Source organism: Heliconius melpomene, chromosome 2, assembly GCF_056956725.1.
Source record: "Heliconius melpomene rosina isolate 202511_hmr_F chromosome 2, ASM5695672v1, whole genome shotgun sequence".
NCBI lineage: Eukaryota > Metazoa > Arthropoda > Insecta > Lepidoptera > Nymphalidae > Heliconius > Heliconius melpomene.
The window spans coordinates 8,887,465-8,909,998 of record NC_140390.1 but is presented as its reverse complement, the minus strand read 5'-3'; the positions used below and the strand labels follow the sequence as shown (position 1 = coordinate 8,909,998).

The window sequence follows — 22,534 nt, the reverse complement described above, 5'->3', positions numbered from 1 at the left end:
CAAATGTACTAAATATAAATTGGGGAGGTATTAAAAAATAACATTTTTTATTAATTTGACATTTTGTTTGGTCATTTTATCCGATTATTACATGATTCCAAATGTGCGCAATGCGCATGTTTTTATCGATTCATTATTTGACAATATGTTTTTCCAAGAAAAAAATATTATTTCGTGTAAACTATATTACCTTATGAGTTTGTATGAAGTTTAGATTACCAATGAAAGTGTATAAGTGAATTTAAAAATAATAATATTTTGTACATTTTCGTAAATAGTGTTTTGCAAAATAATAAATATTAATTATGAAATGTTTTACAAATTTACGTTCTTTATTATTTTCCTTTGACTTTGCTTTAACTATTTCCTTTGTTTTTTTATTCTACTTACGTTAAATGTTATGTAAAACAAATATTATCATAACCCACTTTTATAAAACTCATAAAAGGAAATTTCATAGAAAAGTTATAAGTTAGTTTCAGTTAATATTCAGTACCTTTTTAAGGAACGTTAAAATTAAAAGATTAATTTTTAATATTCTAATATATTGTAACATATTTTAATATTTTATTTGTATAATTTAGACTAATAAAATATTAAAATATGCATCAACCTATTAATGCTATGCTACGCCATATTTTGTATATATTATTATTTCAAATTATTTAGTCATCTATACTTTTAATATGTGGACTATAATTTGTGAAAATATTACTATAATTTTTTATATCAAATAAATATTTTCCAACATTTGTAGTATAAAAATATTTTGTCTACATTTAACATGTAAATTGTTATTAGTACTCTTTTTATTTTGTATTATTTACATATTTATTCCGAGACCTTATACTTGTTTCAGTAATTTCGTAATTTTCATTTTATCATCTGTGGAATATGAAATATCGGCAGCCATATTGTCGTAGAAACTAGCGTATCCGTAATTCTGTACTACATAATTTATACGATTGTGTAATTTTTACCTTCCTATGCCACGATTTATACTTAATTATTAATTTAAAGATCACACCTCAAATCTATCAAAATGAATTCTCTAGTTAGTTATGGCAGCGATGATGAAGTTGAATCTGATAATTTCGGGCCTCGTTCATCGGTAAGTTGTGGAAGTTTTTTTTCTTATTAATATAAGCATTCTAATGTAATTTGACCACAAAAGCTTTATTTCGTATTATTTTGATTTTGTTTACTTTATATTTTATTCATAAGTAGTAGAAAGTAAATTAAGCTTATACAATTACAAAACTTGTTTGTTACCTTGAATACAATACCTAAATATATATATTAACACAATATAAATTGTAAAATACTTATCTATAATGTAATTATTTCAATAATTATATTAATCTGCCTTCTCTGCTTGACAATAGACTGATATTCTAGGTGGGCGCCGGAGGAAAACGGAAGGAAGATGATACAAACTACGACGACGTCAACATGGATTTAAGTGAGGTGAGTTCAATTTAATTACAAAAAAATATTTCTAGTATGTTTGGGTCTAGATTAACAACTCCGTCATGAAAAGTAGACGTTTGTTCTATTATATGACATAATATTATGCTAATAGTTTGCATAGCGTTATATTGTTATTTGTTTGTTATAGAACTGTTTGTACTTGTGCTAAGATTTACTTTAATATAAAAAATAATTTAATTAAGCAGAATACTTTTACTATTATGTCACTAGCTACATTTTAAAAAGTAAAAATAGATATTTCAGATTATGTTATTGAACGATCATATAATATAAATATTGCGAAATGTTTTTTTTTAATAAAATTATGAATTTGTAACTTTTATCATGAGTACTGTCAGTTTGCAAGTATTTTTGAACTTTTATATGGTTTCACTATACAATAACTTATAAATATTTATGTTATTATATAAAATATTAAATATAATATTTACAATGGGATAATTTATGTGTCATTAAATAAATGTACCAAGAACATATATAATATACTTTAAAAAAAACAGTTAAAAGTAATTTTAAATTCAGTTAACAAAAAAAAAGAATTTCATCGATGATATTAACACTTTTATTATTTTATATGTTACCCATTTGTAAATTGACACAAAACAAAGTCAAATACCAACGCTGCGACGTCAAGATGAGCATCTGATGTGGCCGTCCATTGAGCACAGCATGTGAGTACATAGGTTTAAGACAGATAAAAAAAAAATTGTGGAAAAAATTATCTGTTTATTAATTTTTAAAGGTGAAAAGGTATTTAATTTTATATTTATTTTTATTATTTATATTTGAATTGTATTAACAATATTCTCTAAAAGTTATGTTTTTATGTATGTATAATATTTTTTTATATAATGAAACTTAATTAAGGTAGGTAATACATTTGTACCACAATTCAAAACTATAATTACTTACTAATACACTAGGAAAGTATAATAAGAATTAATTATTTATTGATCATTTAGAAAACTACCAAGAAGCACATTTATATAGTATAACAATAAATTTTAATGTTTTAATTTTATTATTGACAAAAATATTATTTATTAATTAACTCAGCAAAATGATGATTTTATACAAACAAGTAAAATTATATCTAATGTGTCTCAGATTACAATGCTTCACCAAACAATATAGATTTCTACATAGTATTTATGATGATGGTATAATATTTTGTCGCAGGATTCCCAAGGTGCTGAGTCCGAGCCAGAGCTGCCAGCAGCAGAACATGCACCTGCACAACAGTCCAAAAGTACTAGGCAAGGGTCAAGTAAGTTATTTTTTTATGTATTTATCAAAAAAGTGAGATTAACAGTGTAAAAAGCAATAACTTTTTAGTAAACAATTTCATGTGATTATTTCTATGAAAATATATATTTTAAATTTAAATAAATATTCTATCCCGCGTGTACTGTGTCTGCATCACGATGATTTGATTTGGGTTCGCTTCCCAAGCGAGGAAGTAAATTATAGAGTTCTGACACTCAATAAGCAATATCTCGAACATTTACTGTCTTAACATCTCTGTGCACACCTGCTATATGCAGGATACAATGTGAAGCTAGAAAATATTAAAAAAATATGTGAAATAATTGTTCAACAGATGATAGTCGTGAACGTGATCGCCACCGTGATCGTGATCGCACATCGGACATGCGTGATCGTCGCCGCGACAAGGAGCGATATGAGCGTGATCGGGAACGTCGCTCTCCGAAGAGGGATGATAGATATAATAAGGATAGGTGAGTTTTAAAATTTTACATATTTATTAGGTTAAGCAGTAATTAAATATGTAATATAATCTAATGATATGAATACACACACTTCTAATTATTGTAGCACATGAATATATGTAGCTTAAATATAATATCATGACACCATTGGGCCGGTCTAATGATGGCATTGGAAGGTGGATGATGGAACCTACTAATTATATTTAGATTTGTTAAATTATTATTTAAAATATATGCCGTTATGTGTGACTGCAAACGCGACAGTTGTGGGTTCGGTGCTTACGCAGGAAAATTTTTTATAATTTTTTTTTGCTGCGTTAAGAAGACAAAGCGCGATGTTGAGTTCCGCCACTCATCTGTCAATGCCTCGAAAATCCGGCGGAAAGTGTGATACTGATTGTCTTAACTATAGATTCAATCTGCCTACGCTCTTCTATGTCTATATGAGAAATTACATTTATCAGAATAAAACAGGTTTTTTTTCTAATCTAAATATTTAGAACAAAGGTTTTTTTTTTAATCTTTATTAGCCTCTTTTAAACCACTAAATTTATTTTGTGTAATTATTAATTTTACCTTTATCTATCAGATCTGATCGTAGTCGCGGTTCTCACGATGCACCTAGACGTGGTTTGCTGGGTGACAAGCCTCATGATCGACCTGCTGAAAATAAGGTACTTATATTTTTTATTATAAGTTAATACTAATACTATAAGTTTGGAACCTATACTAATACAACAACCGTCATGGTGCAGTGGGGCAGTGTCTGACTGTAAACTTGAGTGTTATTGGTTCAATTCCACTCTTACTTTAAAAGCAATTGTTATTTAACTTTGTGTATTGAATTCCACAGAGGTAATCAATAGCAAAGAAAAGCTTCTCGCTAGGTAGGCAGAGGGAACCTAGTACTAAGACACTCCATTCCTCACTTTCCACTGAATTCTCGAGGCAAACAAACAAACAAACAAAATACTCTTTATTGTACCATAGAAAAGACACATACGAGTATACATGTATTAATACATAGAACAGTACAATTAGCGGCCTTATTGCTAAGAGAGTGATCTCTTCCAGGCAATCTTTGCCTTTGAGGCATTGCGTATTGAAAATATGAAAATATATTTTTTAATAAATATTTCATTTCTTTGAGTGGGGATTGAACTTACAACCAATCGATTTTACAGTCACACTTTGTGCCTACTTTTTTAAGATTGTAATATTATCTCATAAGTATGTACTTTTATATATTTCCAGGTGCCAGCATTAATGGACTTGAAGCCCTATGGTGGGGAGCCACCACCGGGGCTTGGACGTTCGCATGATGCAAGAGATGCTGTTTCGCCAAGGTATTATTTATTTAACTTTATTAGTATATAGTACTGTCGCTGAGACGTGGCTGCTCTGAAGTTAGCTGTAGTAGTAGTTAGAATTCCAATAATCAATACAAACATTATAATTATTTTTTATTTGAGTGAGTGCAGTGAGAAAGCTCTTTCAATTATAATGAATTGGTTGTCTTGTAACATTCTGACCTTGAATGTGGAAAAAACTGTGTTCATGACCTTTGGTCACAAACGTTTTAAGCCACCAGAGCCATTTTCATTGGTTGCACACAGATGCTCCTCTGGTCTCAGTGCTGATTGTGATTGTAATAAAATAACTCGGTGCTCTTCTATAAAGTACCTAGGAGTTATTATTGACGAAAGTTTTACCTGGAAGGATCAGATATTATCTATGACTTCCCGTATACGAAAACTCGCATACATTTTTAAACAACTACGGTCTAGCGCTAACTTTGAAATTTTAAAGATGGTCTACTACGCTCTTGTCAAATCGATACTTACATACTGTATACCAGCTTGGGGTGGTGCAACTAGATCGATTTTGCTTTCTCTGGAGAGAGCTCAGAGGTGCATTCTAAAGGTTATATTATTCAAACCGATACATTTTCCTACAGAAGAATTATATCTGATCTGTAAAGTGTTAACAGTTCGTCAACTATTTGTTTTGTGCTCCATTTTGCGAAAACATAGATTTACCCCCTATGATGCCCAAATTGTGTCCAATAAACGTAGATCCGATAAAATCTGTCTAATAGAGCCGCGTCGTACAGCGTTAATGAGCCGACAATACTATTATTCCAGTTCCACTTTATACAATAAAATACATAAGAAATTAAATATATACCCCTTAACTTATCAACAGTGCAAAACTAATTTAACTAACTGGTTGGTAGAGTTAAGTTATGCACAGACAGAGGACCTCCTATCCACCTACTAGGCTTTAACTAAATAACACGAAACACACACACACACATACACATACACGCTCACACCCACACCCAAACATCCACACGCTCACGCATTTGTTTATACACTTTCACTCATCATCAGCATCACCATTTCAGTGAAATGTTTAATTGTTAATTTATAATTGTTATTATTTTTCTTTTTGTTTTTTAATTCATTCATTTTAATTCATTCATTCATTCATCATTCATTTTTTAATCCATCTCATTTATATTAATGTTTTAATGTTATGATAATTAGTATTGTTATTATTATTATTTTTTGTATTTTAATTTTTACTATTTATTGCTACTATTTTTATAATTTATATTGTATACATTATTATATAGAAGGACGGCTGCGAGGCGGGAGCTAATAACTGCAACACAGTTTAATATACTACTGCAGTTATTAACGATTAAAGTTGTATTGTAATTTATCAAATATTAATTTAATAAATATATTATACTAGCGGCCCGCTCGCGGTTTCGCCCGCGTGAACTATGTTATTATTAATTTCTGTCTCCATGACTACGTCCTAGTGACGTCTGTGCAAAATTTGAGACTCCTAGCATTTGTAGTAACGAAGTTTCATACAAACTTTCGACCCCAAAAACAACCCCTTAGAAACCGAATATTGCAAATCCCCGTCTTAGCGAGCACCTACGTCCTATAAGTAACTCCTATGGAAAATTTGAGATTCCTAGCACTTGTAGTTTCTGAGATTTCGTGATGAGTGAGTGACCTTCGATTTTATATATATTATATTATATATATTATATTTTAGGTTTATTGAACGTGACCGTCGTGAGAGAGATGACAGGAGGGAACGCGACCGCGACAGGGAAAGTAGACACAGCAAACGTTCGGATGAAAGCAGGTAAGGCTAGTCAACCATCTTGGCCGGGCCGACGTGTTGGTCATTTTAGTTACATAGTATATAGTTTTTACGTTATTGGTCACACGAAATACAGGTATGGATAAAAATCGTGAAATGAAAAAAAAATTCTATGTCGAAACTGATGAAGCATTGATTAATTACTTTAGATATGGGTTTGAAATGTACCCGATACGGTGTTTCCGTAAATGGTTTGCTGACACACCCACCATGTATATGTCATAAGTAAATACATAAGTATTTTTAGGAAAAAAGAAACCCTTATAAAATCACTTTGTTATCCGCCTTTTTGTCTGTCTGTCCGTCTGTCAAGAGCCTTTATCTCAGGAACGCGGAGATATCGAGTTGAAATTCAAACAGATCTAACAGCCACATTATTTCCTGAAAAAAAAGTATATCTACATTTATTTTAAAAAAAAGATGTGGCCGTTAGCAAAAAACACACACTATAAAGGGAATCAAAATTAAAAGGGTACTTTCGGTTAACCTAGAATTATGAAATTTGGTTGTTGCCATCTACAGGTAGTACAAATTTAGGAAAAAATCTGAAAACTACATTTGTGGTAAAATAATAACCTTAAAAATAATAGCCGGGGGCAAAATTTGGTATTGAAAGCGCTAGTTCAGGTGAGGCATCAGATGAAATAGCTCTGACTAAACTAAGCCTGATTTTCAGAAAAAGCTTGAAACCTCCAATTTTTATATGGAACCCTCAGTGGGAGAGCCCGACTCATGCTTGTCCGATTTTTTTTGTTTAATGGTAATTACATAAAACATATTTTGCATTATGTGATCTGAATGATAAATAAAGCTGTATAGCCAATTAAATTAAAGCTGATACAATTTTTTTTTATAAATTTGTCCATATTTTTTTTTTCTCTTTTTAAATTCTTATCATATAATATTTGTATTACAGATCAAGCAGAGACAAGGGTTCAGAACATCGGTCACGATCCCGCGGCGCAACATTTCCTCCACCTTATTCTAGGTAAATTTATACACACAGTAACATACTTACAATAATTTATTTTATATGGTAAAGGAATCAAGGAAGTCATTATATTTTTTAATTATGTATTTAAAATACTATAAATTAATAAAATGTATCTAAATATGAGGCCAGTCATGGCGCATGGGGCAGAGTGTGACTGTAAAATGGACTGGTTGTCGGTTCCATTCCACTTGAGGAAATGAAATATTTATTTAAATTTATATTTTCATTTCTTTGGTGTAGAGGAAAAGCGCGACGTTGAGTTCCGCCATTCAAAACGCAATGCCTCCAGAATTCGGCGGAAAGTGGCGAACGGAGTGTTTAACACTAGGTTCCCTCTGCCTACCCTGCTGTGTGTGGGCAGTCTGAAGCTGATTTGATTGCATCTAAACATACTACTTTGCTATGGCGGCGTTATTATTTCACGCGTCAACGGCTAATCTAGTTTACATTGAAATATATGTTATATTGTTTTTTTAGCAGTTCCAATGAAAGAAGAAGCTCTCCATCATCCGGGGACTATAGGCCATCCTCATACAAAGTTAATAAGAAACTTGAAGTTATGGAAAAAATGGGTAAGTAACATGGCAACATATATATTATGAGATTTGAGTTCATTATAGTACAGTATAGCAGTGAAACAGCGCGTGACCGTAAATGCGACGGTTGTGAGTGTGAGTCCCCCTAAGGGAAAGAATTATTTAATATTTTCATTTTATCGCTGTGGGAACAAGACACGGTGTGGCGTATTGTTCCGCCAGTTATGTCTCTGTGGGTGGAAGGGATTGTTTCAACACTAGGTTCTTTCTGATATATGCGGGATACGTAAAAAGAACCTGTCAATTACACACCTGTATTAGACTAATACCTCCAGAAATGCTTCCATGCATTTGTATATAAAATATATAAATCATATACATCTCGAACACTACTGAGAGGATTTTGATGAAACTTGGATTTGTCTTCTTGTTTTAAAGGATAATCTTGATATGCAATAACTATATTTTCGCAAATCCGGCCGTAGTGGCGCAGTGTCTGAGTAAGCGCGAAGGTTGTGGATTGGGAATGGTTTATTATATTATTATTATTTTCTCGCTCTGATAACATGACGAAGACGGCGTTTAGTTCCACTATTCATTACATATTATCTCGAAAATTATACTAGATTCCTTAACTAAAATTATTTTTACCTATTTTGTTGCAGGTCTCCAAATCAAAACACCAGATGGTTCGATGGCCACTGCTCAGCAGCTGCGCGCAGCCGCCAGCGAAGCGCCGGCTGGCAGTGGAACCGGTCTACCTACCTATCATAATCCTACTATTGTAAATTCTAATAAGATTTTGGATCAGGTAATAAATGTTAAGATTATGAGAATAATCTATTATTGTCTAAAAATATCAGTTTTCATTTTGAAATGTAATATATTTTTGTTATTTTTATTTCCCTGCTTGGTTTAGATATAGCTCGGGTTTCAGTTCCGCCACTTAACACACAATTTCTCAAAAATTGGATGGTATGTGGGACCAAGTTAGGAAGCTGCTATTTTTTGCTATAAAAATTTGATTAACCAGATTTTCACTTCTAATCTGCCTTGATTGATCATTTCATTGAATATAGCACTATCAGTATGCATTGGTCATAGAAAAATAAACAGTTATGATATGCCATATTGTTTTATTATTTTAATAAAGTGCCCAAAGCATGTAATGCTGACATTTTGGGTATTAAATATTGCAGCAACATGAAATATTGCTTAGAAACCCGATATTTCAAAACATTTTTGCAACAGTCCATGGTCACATGTGGTGCTAGACTGAGGTGACATTCTTTCCGTCAACTATTTCTCAGTTCCTCCCTCACATTTTGAAGAAAACAAGTTAGCATCATCCGCATCTTGCATGAGCTGACTGCTCATAGAATTCAGGGCAGTACAATTCAAGAGTTTCATTTAAATATTTTATACCACCATTAGGTTCAAAAACGCAAGCTCCTCTGGTCCAACAAGGAGAAGTCGGTGGCCGTAGCCGAGGCCGCCAAGTGGAGTGGTGCGCGTTTTGCCCAAGACAACGATGGCAAACAGGTGTCCAAGTTCATGAGGCTGATGGGCATCAAGGAGCCTTGTGAGTTGGTTGTTTAGTTTATGTTTAGATTTTATATGAGGTTGATATTGCACATGGGGCAGTGTCTGATCGTAAGTTATGATTAGTATATTAGAATATATGTTATACATATACTGTATTTATGGGACATATCAATCTTTAATTGAAAATAGTAGTGCCTACCTGTTTAATCCACCACTTCCATAGATAGAAACATTCAATAATCTTGCAATGTTTGATTTTGTTAACACTAAGAAATTTGCAAGAGAATAAAACTGTATATTATTTTATATTATTCATAATCTTTAAAGTCTTAATAATATACATATACTAGCGGCCCGCTCGCGGTTTCACTCGCGTGAACTATGTTATTATTAATTTCTGTCTCTATGACTACGTCCTAGCGACGTCTATGCAAAATTTGACACTCCCTAGCATTTGTAGTAACGAAGTTTCATACAAACTTTCGACCCCAAAAACAACCCCTTAGAAGTCGAATATTGCAAATTCCCGTCTTAGCAAGCACCTACGTCCTATAAGTAACTCCTATGCAAAATTTGAGGTTCCTAGCACATGTAGTTTCTGAGATTTCGTGATGAGTGAGTGACCTTTCGATTTTATGTATATAGATACTTTAATACTCTTATGAGTCAGTATTTCTAAAATAATTTCAATTCAACAGCGGCAGTCAAGGCCCCCGAGCAAGTAGACGAAACAGTGGACCCTAACAAGAAGCAAGAAGAACTGTTCCAAGCCATGCAAGCTCAGTATGAAGTGGCAAGAGCTACCACACACACTATGAGAGGTGTGGGACTCGGATTCCAAAGGGGGAACTTCTAGTGTTACATATAAATGCTAACAGACAAACATAAAATGTGTGAACAGTGTGTATATTTGTCCCTATATAATATATATATTCATGAAGTAGTAGTGGAGTGTAAACTTAGTTTTACTTATTGAACTTAAGTGCTTTAGTTTATTGCTGTATATTTAATATAGCTTTTTTTCTTTTTGGTTCTGAAAGTAGCATACTATGTATATAATTTTAATGATGTTTTGCCAAAACATAGAAACAATATTCAATAGATTATAAAAAGCCAAAAAGAGATCCATCCGTCTGTAATGGTTGAGATGAAACATATCAATGTCCAAAATGATAAGATTTATTATATTCTTTATAAATAAAATGTAAGTACAGTACAATTTCAACAATTTGGTGTATCACAGACAGGTAAGTAGAATGTTTGGATTTCATAAAAGTAAAAATTATGATTGTTAAGCTACAGTTTTTTTTATAAATGTAACATAATCTCTTTTTATTCTATTAAGTAACTACATCGTTTTAAAATAATGCTTAATTGAGATCTGTTGGGGGTGCCAGATTAGTGATGTACTGCAAATACATTTAGAAACAAAAATATAAAAAAAAGTAACTAATTTATTGGGCATTATTGTTATTTATAGTGATTACACTTATCTTATTCTCATTAACTTTTAATATTACATTCTCATTTAAAAAAAATACTGAAATATTTTATCTGGAAAATTAAAAATATTTAATGTTTGATACTTTCTTACATAAGTACTATCAAAATTCTTACAATCCTACAGTAATAAGTACTACAGAATTCTTAACTTTAAGTTTTTTTTAAGTAATGATAGTAAAAATTAAATAATATATAGGCTGTAAGAAATGTAATAGGAGTAATATTATTTTGTAATTACTTCTTTAATTCAAAATTAGAAGCAGGGTATTGTGGCACAGTGGGACAGTGTGTTACTATAAAATTGATAGTTGTGGGTTCTATACTCAGGGGAATGATTATATGTAAATTATTTGTATGTGTTTACTGATAAGTAAAGCGAATGTACAAAGTGGGGAATGAAGTATCTTCACATGGGCTCCCTTGGCATACCTTGCTGCTTAATATTTTTGTACATATTGTATGATATAGTGATTTCATTATAATTAAACCTAATTTTCTTATAAAAAATAGTTTGAGAACTTTCTTGGAAACATTATTCATTTTTTTCCCTTGAGTCTTGTAATTTTTTCATTGTTTTATCTTATGGCTTGTGTGATATAATTAATATGTAGTATGATAATAGTATGGTAAACATAGTATCACTCACTCAGGCTGTATATTTGTTTGTAGAATGTTATTTAAAATAAAGAAAATATTTTTTAACAAATGTACAGTCAGTGGAGTAACTTGTAGTAACCTTTCTTATGACTCCAATGATAACTACTTTTGGATATATGGAAATAAACGAATATTACTGTTACTGTTGTTTATTTTTAAGTCCTTAACATGTGATGATTTTTTGCACACAGTAGTAACATTTATAAATAATATTATAGTCATATAACTTTATTTTGAATTAATACTTTACTTGAATTACTCACTTTTTTATAATTAGTTTGATGTTAGTATTAGATATTAGTACATTATAGAATAGTTGTAAAATTAAATGGCATATAAAATATACAATTGCAAAGTAGAGCAGTGCCACAATAACACACTCAATCGTGTTGGCATTAGGTTTGACTTCAAATCGGTGAAATGTAATGCTTCCCTCATAAATGATTTTTTGTATATGTTTATATTCATGTAAACGACTCAAATATCACTCAAATTGCAAGATTCGTATTTGTTGTTGCAAGTAATAAGCATAACTCTAAAGAATATGATGCCTCTGTGATAAGTTTATACCATATTGTTATATACAAAATAGAAGTTCGCTTATCATTGCATCGATATAAAAGTGTAAATGAAATTAATATGGCAACAATAATTAAATTACGGATGAGGAATCCCCGGATTTTATGATAAAAATGTGCGATAAAACGAAATTGATGAAATTATATCTATAATGCTTAAGCGAATCCCTTAATAATATTTGTGTTTAAAATAATCAATAATTATTGGACATATAGTTATATAAAAGTATATTTAGATATCTTTACTTTTAATAATATAATTCAATAAAATAATAAAAAAATCAAGACTAAGTGCGAGTTGGAGTGCGGAGTCGAGTTCCGTTATTTAATTTCGAGGTGGGTTTCCTTAAAGATATATATAAAGTAACTTATATAATTATTATGAATTTGGTTCGTTTAATAAGTAATTAAAAATAATTTATCAAAAATCGATATTCCTAATCGATTTAATTTTATTTAAATCTAGTGTGTGGCAACTTCTAAAGAGAACTGTCAAAGTCTAAATAAAACATTTACGGGATTTACCAATTTGAACTAATCGGCAATCGCTATTCGCTATCAAAACTTAGTTTAAATTAAATAGGACATCAAATAAAAAATATATTCCTTTATACATATTGCATTAATTGGTTATGTAAGATAAGTAGTCGGTTACATATATAAAGCGCGTTGTAACTATGAACGTCGAGTGATATTTAGTGTTTAAAGAACTTGTTAAAACAGATATTGTCGGTGCTTATAATTTCGTGTTTTTTCAAATGAAACATTGATTTGCTTGTAAAAAATGGACGAAGGAGAAACTAAAACCTGCGAGAACTGGTAAGTTTTTCTTCATTGCGAAGTATCTACGTGTTGTGTCAATAATTGATCTATTTTTAACTTCATACGTTGTAGTTTATTTTTGGATAAATGGAGCAAATTACATGTGTCAGAAGCTGCTCTTGCGGTTGTTTACCTTTTCACTAAATTATTAGCGTTATTTCGTTTTCTTCCGCTTTTAAAACATTCGTATAAGTGATTTATGACTACCCTCTAAATTGTTCAACAAGTCTCCAATTTCAAACTATGTATTGTTTCTTTGATGAGGTTTACAAATATGCTTAGAAATATTTGTTGGCTGGATGCCCCAAAGCAGCATCTGAGATTCTGCAAAATCAACTTGACGAAATCGGGAAATGGTTCGAAAAATGGAGGATCAAAGTAAATACTACAAAGTCATCACATGTCACTTTTTCATTGAGAAAAGATAATTGTCCACCTGTTACCCTAAACGGTCATCCACTTCCTCACGCAGATTCGGTCAAATACTTGGGTATGCACCTTGATCGTAGATTAACCTGGAAAAAGCACAAGTACCAAAAGGGAAGAATTAAATTTAAAATGTAAAGGATTGTACTGGCTACTCGGCAGTAACTCCAAATTATCTCTGGACTATAAACTATTGATTTATAAAACTGTACTAAAACCTATCTGGTCGTACGGTATACAACTGTGGGGCTCTGCTTGTGATAGTAGTATACAGATGATACAAAGAGCTCAAAATAATATTCTCAAACAAATAGACAACTTACCCTGGTTTATAAAAATCAATAAAGTCCACGAACACTTAGCTATTCATACAGTGAAGAATGAAATAAAATTTTTATCTTCTAAATATAAAACCAGATTGTTCAAACACCCAAATCCACTGGCTAGCCAATTAATCAGCCAGAACATGACAAGCCAGCTAAAGAGACAATACATTTTGCAAGCGCCACAGTAGTTAAACTTTCTATGCGAAGCTTTATCTAATGCGATGCAAGCTTCAGCCGCCACATTCTTTCAACTAAAAAAATTGAAATCTTTCAAAAAATCTTCTTGTCTTGTCTTCGGACTGATTGCATGATGAGCTGAAATTAAAAAAAAAAAAAGATATATTTATTGTTATCTTTAGAAGTAAAAATTTTAGAAATATTAAAGATAATTTGTTTTTTTTTTCATATTTTCACTTTGTTGCTGAAGAGACAACCCACAATATAGGGCACAAGTCAACATACATGGGCGTAGGAATAGGAGAGACGACATTGGTTGTGCCCATTACAGAATTATCTTGTACCCACTTAAAAAAATAACCCTAAAAATAATAAAAAAATGGCATGATCAAATTTAGTTGTTGTTGTTTAGTTGTAGGTGTATTTGAAGAGAATCTATGTTATGTGAAAGAACAATATAGAATTTGTTTAGATATAATTTTGATTAAAAATCAGATTAGATAGTAGATTACAAGAAATATTACTTAAAAAAAATGTATAAGACAGGGATACAGTTGGTAAAGTGGTGTTATTGCCGTAATAATTTCTTCTTTTTTATTTTACTTTATTCATCTTATTGATAAGAATTTTTTTTTATTAATAACTAGATTAGTTCAGAGGGTGGGTGTTTTTAGGCCAGTCATGGCTCAGGGGTAAAAATATGCAACTAAACAGGACAGGTTGTGTGAAAGTTAATGTTTCACTATCAGGAGGAGATGGATGAAATAAATGAATAAAAAAATTAAAGAAAAAACAAATATTTTTATCAACAGCAAGAGAGAGATACCAGCAGTTAACTTCACAATACACACAGTGCACTGTGCTAGAAATATCAAAGTGTGTCCAGTCTGCAAGGAGCCTGTACCTCAGGCTGAACTTCAAGAACATCATGATAAGTTGCATAAGCTATGTGAGTTTTAGATATTTTAAATAAATAATATTGTAAGAATTTCCCATATATGTACGTATATCTATATATAAAAGGATATGTTCTCACTGACTGAGGTAGACATACAGACAGAGACATACTCACAGCCGTAACTGCTGATGGTAGAAACATAAAATTTGGACAGATGTTTATTTTCGTAATCTGGACATCCACTAACAATTTACAGCCTAAAGGGATGAAATAGGGGTTGAAAATTTGTATGGTTTTTTTTTTAAATTAGCACATATTTTTATAAAATTTTAAATTTAGATTCTTAAAAATATTCCATTGTTTCATGGTTTATTAGAATTCACCCCCTAAGGCTGCAAATAAGCAGGCGAAGCTGCGCACATCCGCTGGTACTAATATATGGGGCACAGGCACTTAACTGTGAATGCGGATTGTGTAGGTTGTGGATTCAATTTCCATTCGAAGAAATGAAATGTATCCTATCAAACAAAAATTCAGTAGAAAGTGGAGAATAAAATGTCTTAACACTATGTTCTCTCTGTCTACATTGTTATATTCAGGATACAGTGTGAAGCTGAAAAAAATGATAAAAATTTTTATTGTTACAGTGCCATGCAAGGAGTGTGGGGAAAGTGTGTGTGGAACAGATCTGGAGGACCACATCCGTGATTCATGCGCCCACACTATGAAAGAATGCAGGTATTTATTTCTTTTCAACCTGCGTTTCTACTTATAGTGCTGTAAGGTATTTTTGTTTTTTCTGAGCTTCACGCTGTATCCTGCACACAGCAGGAAAACAGTGGAACGTGACATGACACTGTGTTTCACATTTTCGCTGAATTTTGGAGGTATTGCGTTGCCATTTTTTTATATAAAATCTTGATTTTGGTACAGATTTTGCGCTTTAGAACTGCGTCGTGGTTCCATGCCGGCACACGAGCGCTACTGCGGCGCGCGAACGGAACAATGCGAGGAGTGTAAGGAGTGGGTCATGCATAAGTATAGACAGCTGCATCTGGATTCAAACCATGGATTTATTAGATTGGATGATGGTTTGTACATTTTGCCTCATTAATAACTCTTATTTATTGCTAATAAAATATAATTTTGAGACCAGTCGTGGCGCTGGGGTACAAAGTGAGAAGCGACAGGTTTTGGGTTTGATTCCCACTCGAGAAAATGAAATATTTAATGTTTCTATTTTCTTCGTTCTGGTGTCGAGGCAAGGCGCGGCGTTGTGTTCTCTCACCACGTAATGCTTTCAGAATTTGGCGGAAAATAGCGAACGGAATCTTAACACTAAGTTCCCTCTGCCTACTCTTCTGTGTGCGGGATACAGCATGACGCTATAAAAATATAATTAATAGAAAAATTTTTGCACATAACGCGTTATTTTTCTAAAATGAAAAGTCACGCGATGGAAGTGGCACCTTATGCGATACATTAGCTGTTATCATAATGTCTTCAGTCACTTTTGGCTAAAGACCAATTTAAAATTCTCTTATCACATTGTTTTTAAAGGGCAACAACTTTTACTTCAATGATATAATCCCACAATTATATTACAGACCCCGCGCCAATAAAACAGGACATCAAAACAACGAATGTGCCAAAACTACCAAACTTGCCAAAGCCAAGTGAAATTAAATCTAAAACCGAGCCAATTAATGGCGTTATCAAAAAACAGAATCCTTCTACATCTTCAGCTTCAAATCCATACAAAGTTCCTAGTGATTTTAGATATAATTATCCAAATTCGATTAAACTAAATTCGGCTACAGTTGGAATAAATTCGGCTACAGTTGGACTAAATTCGGCCACAGCTGGACTAAATTCGGCTACAGCTGGACTAAGTTCCGCCACAAGTGGACTAAGTTCTGCTTTAGTTGATTCCACGACCAGTGTGAGTAGGCCTATGACTTCTAACAAGGAAGATGTTTTAAGTGGAAGCTCAGCCCAAAATGGCGCCATTCCTAGAACTAAAAGAACGAACGATCAGCCTCAAGTGAATACGGCCGGAAATACTGTGGACAAAGTGAGGAAAGATTTATGGTGAGTTGATATATGTCATATTTATTTGTGAAAGAATTTTATCTGGGTTTTTGTTCCTTCAATTCTATATGTTTACTTTCCTTCCTTTCTAGTGTGAAAGACAAATAAAAGATATTTTTCTCTATTAATATGAAAAAAAAAATTGATACTTTTTAACACTAACATTACGACTCGCATCTATTAGCTTCACGTGGTGACCGTGGAATCAACTTTATTCAATATTTCAATATTTCTTTCCGCTGAGTGGCAATCGAAGTTTGACAACAGGATAGTTGCCATCTAATGTAATAATTAAATCATACCATCGACTTTGGTAAGAGAAACTGTTTCTTGCCGGCTCTTCTCAGCAGAACTGCCTTCCGAACCAGTAGTAGCTTTTTGTTTATAATATGTTCATTCGACGATTCAAAAGTGCTCAGTCTATTTGAATAAAGAATATTTTGAATTCGACACACAACCGTCGCGTTTAAAGTCGCACGTTTATGGCCCTGCGCCCCGTCGCCCTCTCTTACAATTTTTTATATTGAATTAACTTGTTTTGTTTACGATTTTAGGGCATCTCGAGGTGCAGTCAAAAAGCGTCCAGCACCAAAGCCTCCCACCAAAGCACCTGCTGACCCCAAAAGGGACTTGCCTCTAAGAAGTGCCTTAGAGAGGCAACAAGATGAAGAGAGGCAGAGACAGGAACAAACTGCTTATAATTTGTCTGTTGGTATGTTTTATTTAAATAATTGTTGTTTCATGTACAAAGTCTAGGCCAATTGTGGCGCAGGGGTACAAGCTTGTGGCTCTAAATGCGACTGGTTGTGGTTTCGATTCCCACTTGAAGAAATGAAATACTTCATGTTTTCATTTCTTTGTTCTGATACAGAGAAGAAGTGCGGGGTTATGCTCCGCTACTCAAGAAATATTAAGAGTAAATGGAAAGTGGAGTGTCTGAACACTAGGCCCTCTTTTTTTGTTGCTATGCAGGATATAGCGTGTAGCTTGAAAAGGGGAGTTGTTTCATGTACACATATTCGATAGTGTATAATTTTTTTTTAATTTGTTGTTTTTCTAATAAAGAATATTATTGTAATAATATTTAAATATTTTTACAGGCCTACCTCCCGTCCTAACTCCAGCAGCGAAACTAGAAAAACTAAGAAAGATGGACGCCTTACAAAACCCAGTAGTAGATGACCAAGATTACAAAAACCGTCTCCAAGGCAGAATTTGGATGTCGAAAGACACCACACCTATTGGCAACATTCTTGGTTTTTCAAGCACAGAAAATGCCAATGCCCATTTAGAAGTTTCCAGAAGGAAATCAAAATCAAAGTCACCAGATGTTGATAGAAGGAACGATTTGAAGAATTTAAAGCCAATGACACCTCAGGAGTTTATGGCCAGGTTCAATGAGTTACAATTGAGAAAGGAACCTCCAATTCCGGTTCAAGATGATAGGTTTAGTCAAATTAAGTCATCTCTGAGGGAATTGAGGCGGGGATTGAATGAGGTATTTTTTAAATCTACAAATATAAATCATTTTTTACGAATGCCAAGGTGGCCTAGTGTAAAGACATTCCGTACCCTACGAACTGTTCAATTTTTAAAACAGTAAACCCACGCCTCGTGTTAACTACGTTTAAGTTTTTATATGTTTTCTAAATAAGTATTTTTCTTTCCTAAGTGGAATAACATTTTAAAATCTTAAAAATTGATTATATTAAAAAAAATACAATTACTATTAACTTTTTCGATTTTGTTTCCAGGTGACAGCTCCATATAATTCCAATTCAAATAACGATGTTAGTCAAAAGTAAGTGATTTTTATTTAATTTTCATTTTCACTTATTCACTTGTCTAAAACTCAATATTTTTCGAATGGGAATCAAACTCACCCCTGTTGTGTATGATTAGACTCTTCTCCGCACAATACGCGCCGCATGTAGGGCAATATGTATTGTGCGGCGAAAAGGTCGTTATGTTTATTTTATTAATTTATTTTATTTTTATGCATTATTTAAAAAAGTATTTGATTTCAAAATAGAGAAGGCGATGAACACTCCTTCCCTATATGAACTATAACTGTGTCAAATTTCATACTCTGTCTCCATAATTTTACTATAAAATATGAAGTTAACCTATTTACATCTAGTAAACTATTAAACATACGGTTTTAACCACAGCGGCAATCATGCTCGAGGATCTCCAGTAGATGATGAAGTAAGCCTTCCCTGCGAGTTCTGTGATATGCTGGTACCTCTCGAGAACCTTGTGCAGCATCAGGTAAGCATTAGTAAGGGTGGTCTCTGTTTCTTTTTAATATAATGATGATGATTGATGTATTAATTTTATAGGAATATGAGAAAAATTTATATTGGTTAAAGTTAGCAACTTGAGGTATGTTTAAATGTTTTATCTAAATTTGGCTATTGCTTTTCTAATTGTACTTATTGAGCCATAGTCCAGAAACTGACCTCAAAACCATGGCATAATCTTCATGCTCATCACGTGACTGTAAACGCAACGGTTGTGTGTTCGATTCTGACTCGAGGGGAAAGATTTATTTAATATTTTCACTTCCTTGCTGTTACCAGGGTAACAAGAAAAAGCGTGGCATTGAGTTTTACCGCTCAAACACAATGAGATTAAAATTTCGATAAATACTGGGGCACAGAGTCTCTTAACACTATGTTCCCTAGACCTACCCGGTTATGTGTAGTATACAAGCGTGATACTAAAAAAATTATTAAACAATTTCCAGACCGGCTGCCGACCAGACCTAACGCAATACAAGCCAAGACGTTCAAAAACCAAACCGGTGACGACTGTCGTACATTACAGGGACGTATCCCCAACCACCGGTGACCCGGGCATCTTCATACCGTGCGAGTTTTGTACTGAACCTCAACCTGTATACCTTTTGAGTGAACATCAGGTGTTTATTTATTTTTACCTACAAAAATATATAGAGGTTTTCTGATGGTTTATGAGTAGGTTGTGGGTTTAATCCCCATGATCTCAGGGGTGATTATTGTTGTTTCTCCTTTGTGAAGATGTAATGATAGACAAAGTGTGGCATCGAGTTATAGATAGAGAGAGGGTCTCTTAACATCACATTTTTTCCGCCTACCCTGCTATTTATGGAATATAGTGTGAAACTGAAAAAAGAAATGTCTTCTCTAATAGATAAAGGCGGCGTTCTTTCAAAAGGTAGTGTTACGAAAATTAAGCGGTGCGGGGTTAACAATAGGTTCCCTCAGCGTACCATGCTGTACGGGGAAAAACGTACAACCTGTTTTTTATTACAGTAGACAAAAAAATAAAGTATTAAAAAAATGCCAAAACATTCAGTTACTTTATCAAAATATTACTATCTATACTTATAATAAAATCGTAAGAGTGTCGGTGTCTGTACTTGGAAAATATTTAAAAAAAAATGTTATTGGGAGCGTTTATTAAAGTAATAGAACCCAAAACAATGATTTTTAAAAATTTTGTCTGTGCGTTTATAATCGCTAATCTTAAATGCGGTTTTCACTATTGGATTCTGGCAAGCTTCCGAAAACATATAGGGTTTATTTTATTATAATCGATTCATAAATAAAAAAGTTATGTCAATTTAAAGTACTTAGTTTGACAAATTTGCCAATTGCTGTAATGGTTATTTTATAAAACTGTTTTACTGAATTGACTGAATGTTTAGTTTTCAATTTCTTTATTATTATTTATATTTCAAGCGGTCGCAGCCCCGCACGGGCCCACTAGTTTACTTATAAAATTTATTTTCAGGAACGCTGCGGTAGAGATGCGAACTTGCTCTTTCCAGATTGATATCTACTGTGACGGGTCAATGGGTATTTATTTGACAAAGTAAGTTTTTTTTATTATGACATATTAATATTTTTACTGGCGAGATTTCAATTCACAACCACCATGCATTAAATTCAAAGCAAAGGAACAGTCCTCTGGTTCAATTCTTATTTGGGGTACTTGGCCCACCACTCCTCAACTCAACACACAAGGCTTTTTTAAATTCAGACAGAAATAAGTGTAGGAAACGGCACAAATGCAGTAAGAACAATTAGTTATAAATTTATCATTATAATATTTAAAATTTTTAGTTCTGTATTCTAAGTAAATAATATTAATTTTATTTTGTTTCAGTTCCCGTTCCATATTAAAGCAGCAAAGACGCTCAATACTAAATAGTATAAATATAAATATATATGACAATAACAAAACTTCATAAAATATAGGTATTTAATATAATTGTAATCGTCCAATGTATATTAGTTATATTAACGTTTAATAAGCTTAATGTTTATATATCCGTTATAAAAGTGCTATCATTAATTATTATTTTCTTATTTCTCTTCTTATAAAAAAAAAACATTTTTCTTTGACTAAAAAGCTGATTATATTTTCATATACATTATATTAAGAAAAATAAATAAATAAATCATAGATCTTCACTCATTCATAATTTAGAATATAATATATTTTTTATATCTATCCTTTTTCTTTTACTACTGTTTCATGAAGATTTTTTGTAGGCTATCAAAAATCCCATATTAAATGACTGTCAAACATGTCTCAACATTTTTATAAAGATAAATTTACATTATATAATTTCTTATGTAATTCCAAATTGATATTTTAATATGTTAAGACTATATTTGACTATATTTGATAGATTTTTTATTTGTTTTTTTTTTTATTTCTAATCTAAGGGTTTTAATTGTAACGCTGCTATTTTCAGATTTATATTTTGTTTGTAATATACATTTTTTGTTGAATGTTAATAGTTTATAAATTTAATATGTTATTACAGATAAATACTAAAATTGACAGGTTCCAATTCCATTTCATGTTTATATTATGAGTTTTTTTAACTAAACATAAAAAAAAACTATAAAATATTATAATAAAATGTAAGAATATTGCCATGTTGTGATTAAATAGCAAGAAATACTTTCATGAAAATTATCGTCCAAATAGTTCAACAGACAAAATACAAATAATAGCCAAGCCAGTTTGGAACTAGGAATTGAAATAAAAAAAATGTTTTAAAACTTATAATAAATAGTTAGAAAGATTTTTTAGTAGTTGAAGTATAAAAAAATATAGAAAACAGTTTCATTCAGTATTATGTTGCCATTATCGTTTTTTTTTCATTAAAATATTGCTAGGAATATTGGAATTTTTATAATTTATTTTCTTTATAAGAACTTTTCAAATATGTTATTATAGATTGTAATAGAATTAATGTAGAGCTTATGAAAAATAATATTTAGTTGTTTTGTATAATCGATAGAACTTTTAGATCGTTTCTTATGTAGTTAATCGATTTTATATTTTTTTAACCCATATTATTAATATTACATATTTTCCATGACATTTTAGTATTAATTATCACAGCATATCTCCCGGTAATTGTAAAAGTAGACGCTTTTTAAATATAAGACTTGTAAATGTAAATGACTGCCTTCATATATTTTCTTGTAATTTTATTAATAAATGGACATTATTATTAATAAATTGGTTTTTATTTTTATTGTGATTTATCTACATGCTACAAAATTGCAA

At 31.9% G+C, this 22,534-nt stretch overlaps 2 protein-coding genes across 4 annotated transcripts; both read left to right on the top strand.

The window, feature by feature from the left end:
• Positions 1–141: 141 nt before the first annotated feature.
• LOC146540773 (uncharacterized) lies at positions 142–11,784 on the top strand. Of its 3 annotated transcripts, none has more exons than XM_085203129.1 (12): positions 142–1,111; positions 1,399–1,467; positions 2,671–2,758; positions 3,092–3,230; positions 3,811–3,895; positions 4,476–4,567; positions 6,297–6,389; positions 7,324–7,395; positions 7,882–7,973; positions 8,603–8,748; positions 9,372–9,519; positions 10,181–11,784. In XM_085203129.1, the coding sequence occupies exons 1-12, from the start codon at positions 1,043–1,045 to the stop codon at positions 10,336–10,338; spliced, it is 1,251 nt and encodes a 416-aa protein (XP_085059255.1). In that variant the 5' UTR covers positions 142–1,042; the 3' UTR covers positions 10,339–11,784. The 3 variants fall into 3 exon arrangements, with proteins under 3 accessions (XP_085059255.1, XP_085059247.1, XP_085059264.1); XM_085203121.1 differs by having other exon boundaries at positions 7,879–7,973; XM_085203138.1 differs by having other exon boundaries at positions 771–1,111; positions 1,386–1,467; positions 7,879–7,973.
• Positions 11,785–12,740: 956 nt separating this feature from the next.
• Positions 12,741–22,486, top strand: LOC146540772 (uncharacterized). The gene is made up of 12 exons (XM_085203079.1): positions 12,741–13,039; positions 14,784–14,920; positions 15,517–15,607; positions 15,803–15,960; positions 16,477–16,960; positions 17,515–17,672; positions 18,061–18,458; positions 18,715–18,761; positions 19,132–19,231; positions 19,710–19,883; positions 20,738–20,818; positions 21,113–22,486. Exons 1-11 carry the CDS (start codon positions 13,005–13,007, stop codon positions 20,777–20,779), a joined length of 1,824 nt encoding a protein of 607 aa, XP_085059205.1. The 5' UTR covers positions 12,741–13,004; the 3' UTR covers positions 20,780–20,818; positions 21,113–22,486.
• The last annotated feature ends 48 nt before the right edge of the window (positions 22,487–22,534 follow it).

Bases quoted from the DNA above. Each gene is read 5' to 3' on its own strand.
- LOC146540773 (XM_085203121.1), top strand. From the start codon at position 1,043: ATGAATTCTCTAGTTAGTTATGGCAGCGATGATGAAGTTGAATCTGAT. The intron at 3,231-3,810 runs GTGAGTTTTAAA...TTTATCTATCAG, and splicing joins GATAGATATAATAAGGATAG to ATCTGATCGTAGTCGCGGTT. The intron at 3,896-4,475 runs GTACTTATATTT...ATATATTTCCAG, and splicing joins ATCGACCTGCTGAAAATAAG to GTGCCAGCATTAATGGACTT.
- LOC146540772 (XM_085203079.1), top strand. From the start codon at position 13,005: ATGGACGAAGGAGAAACTAAAACCTGCGAGAACTG. The intron at 16,961-17,514 runs GTGAGTTGATAT...TTACGATTTTAG, and splicing joins AAAGTGAGGAAAGATTTATG to GGCATCTCGAGGTGCAGTCA. The intron at 17,673-18,060 runs GTATGTTTTATT...ATATTTTTACAG, and splicing joins TGCTTATAATTTGTCTGTTG to GCCTACCTCCCGTCCTAACT.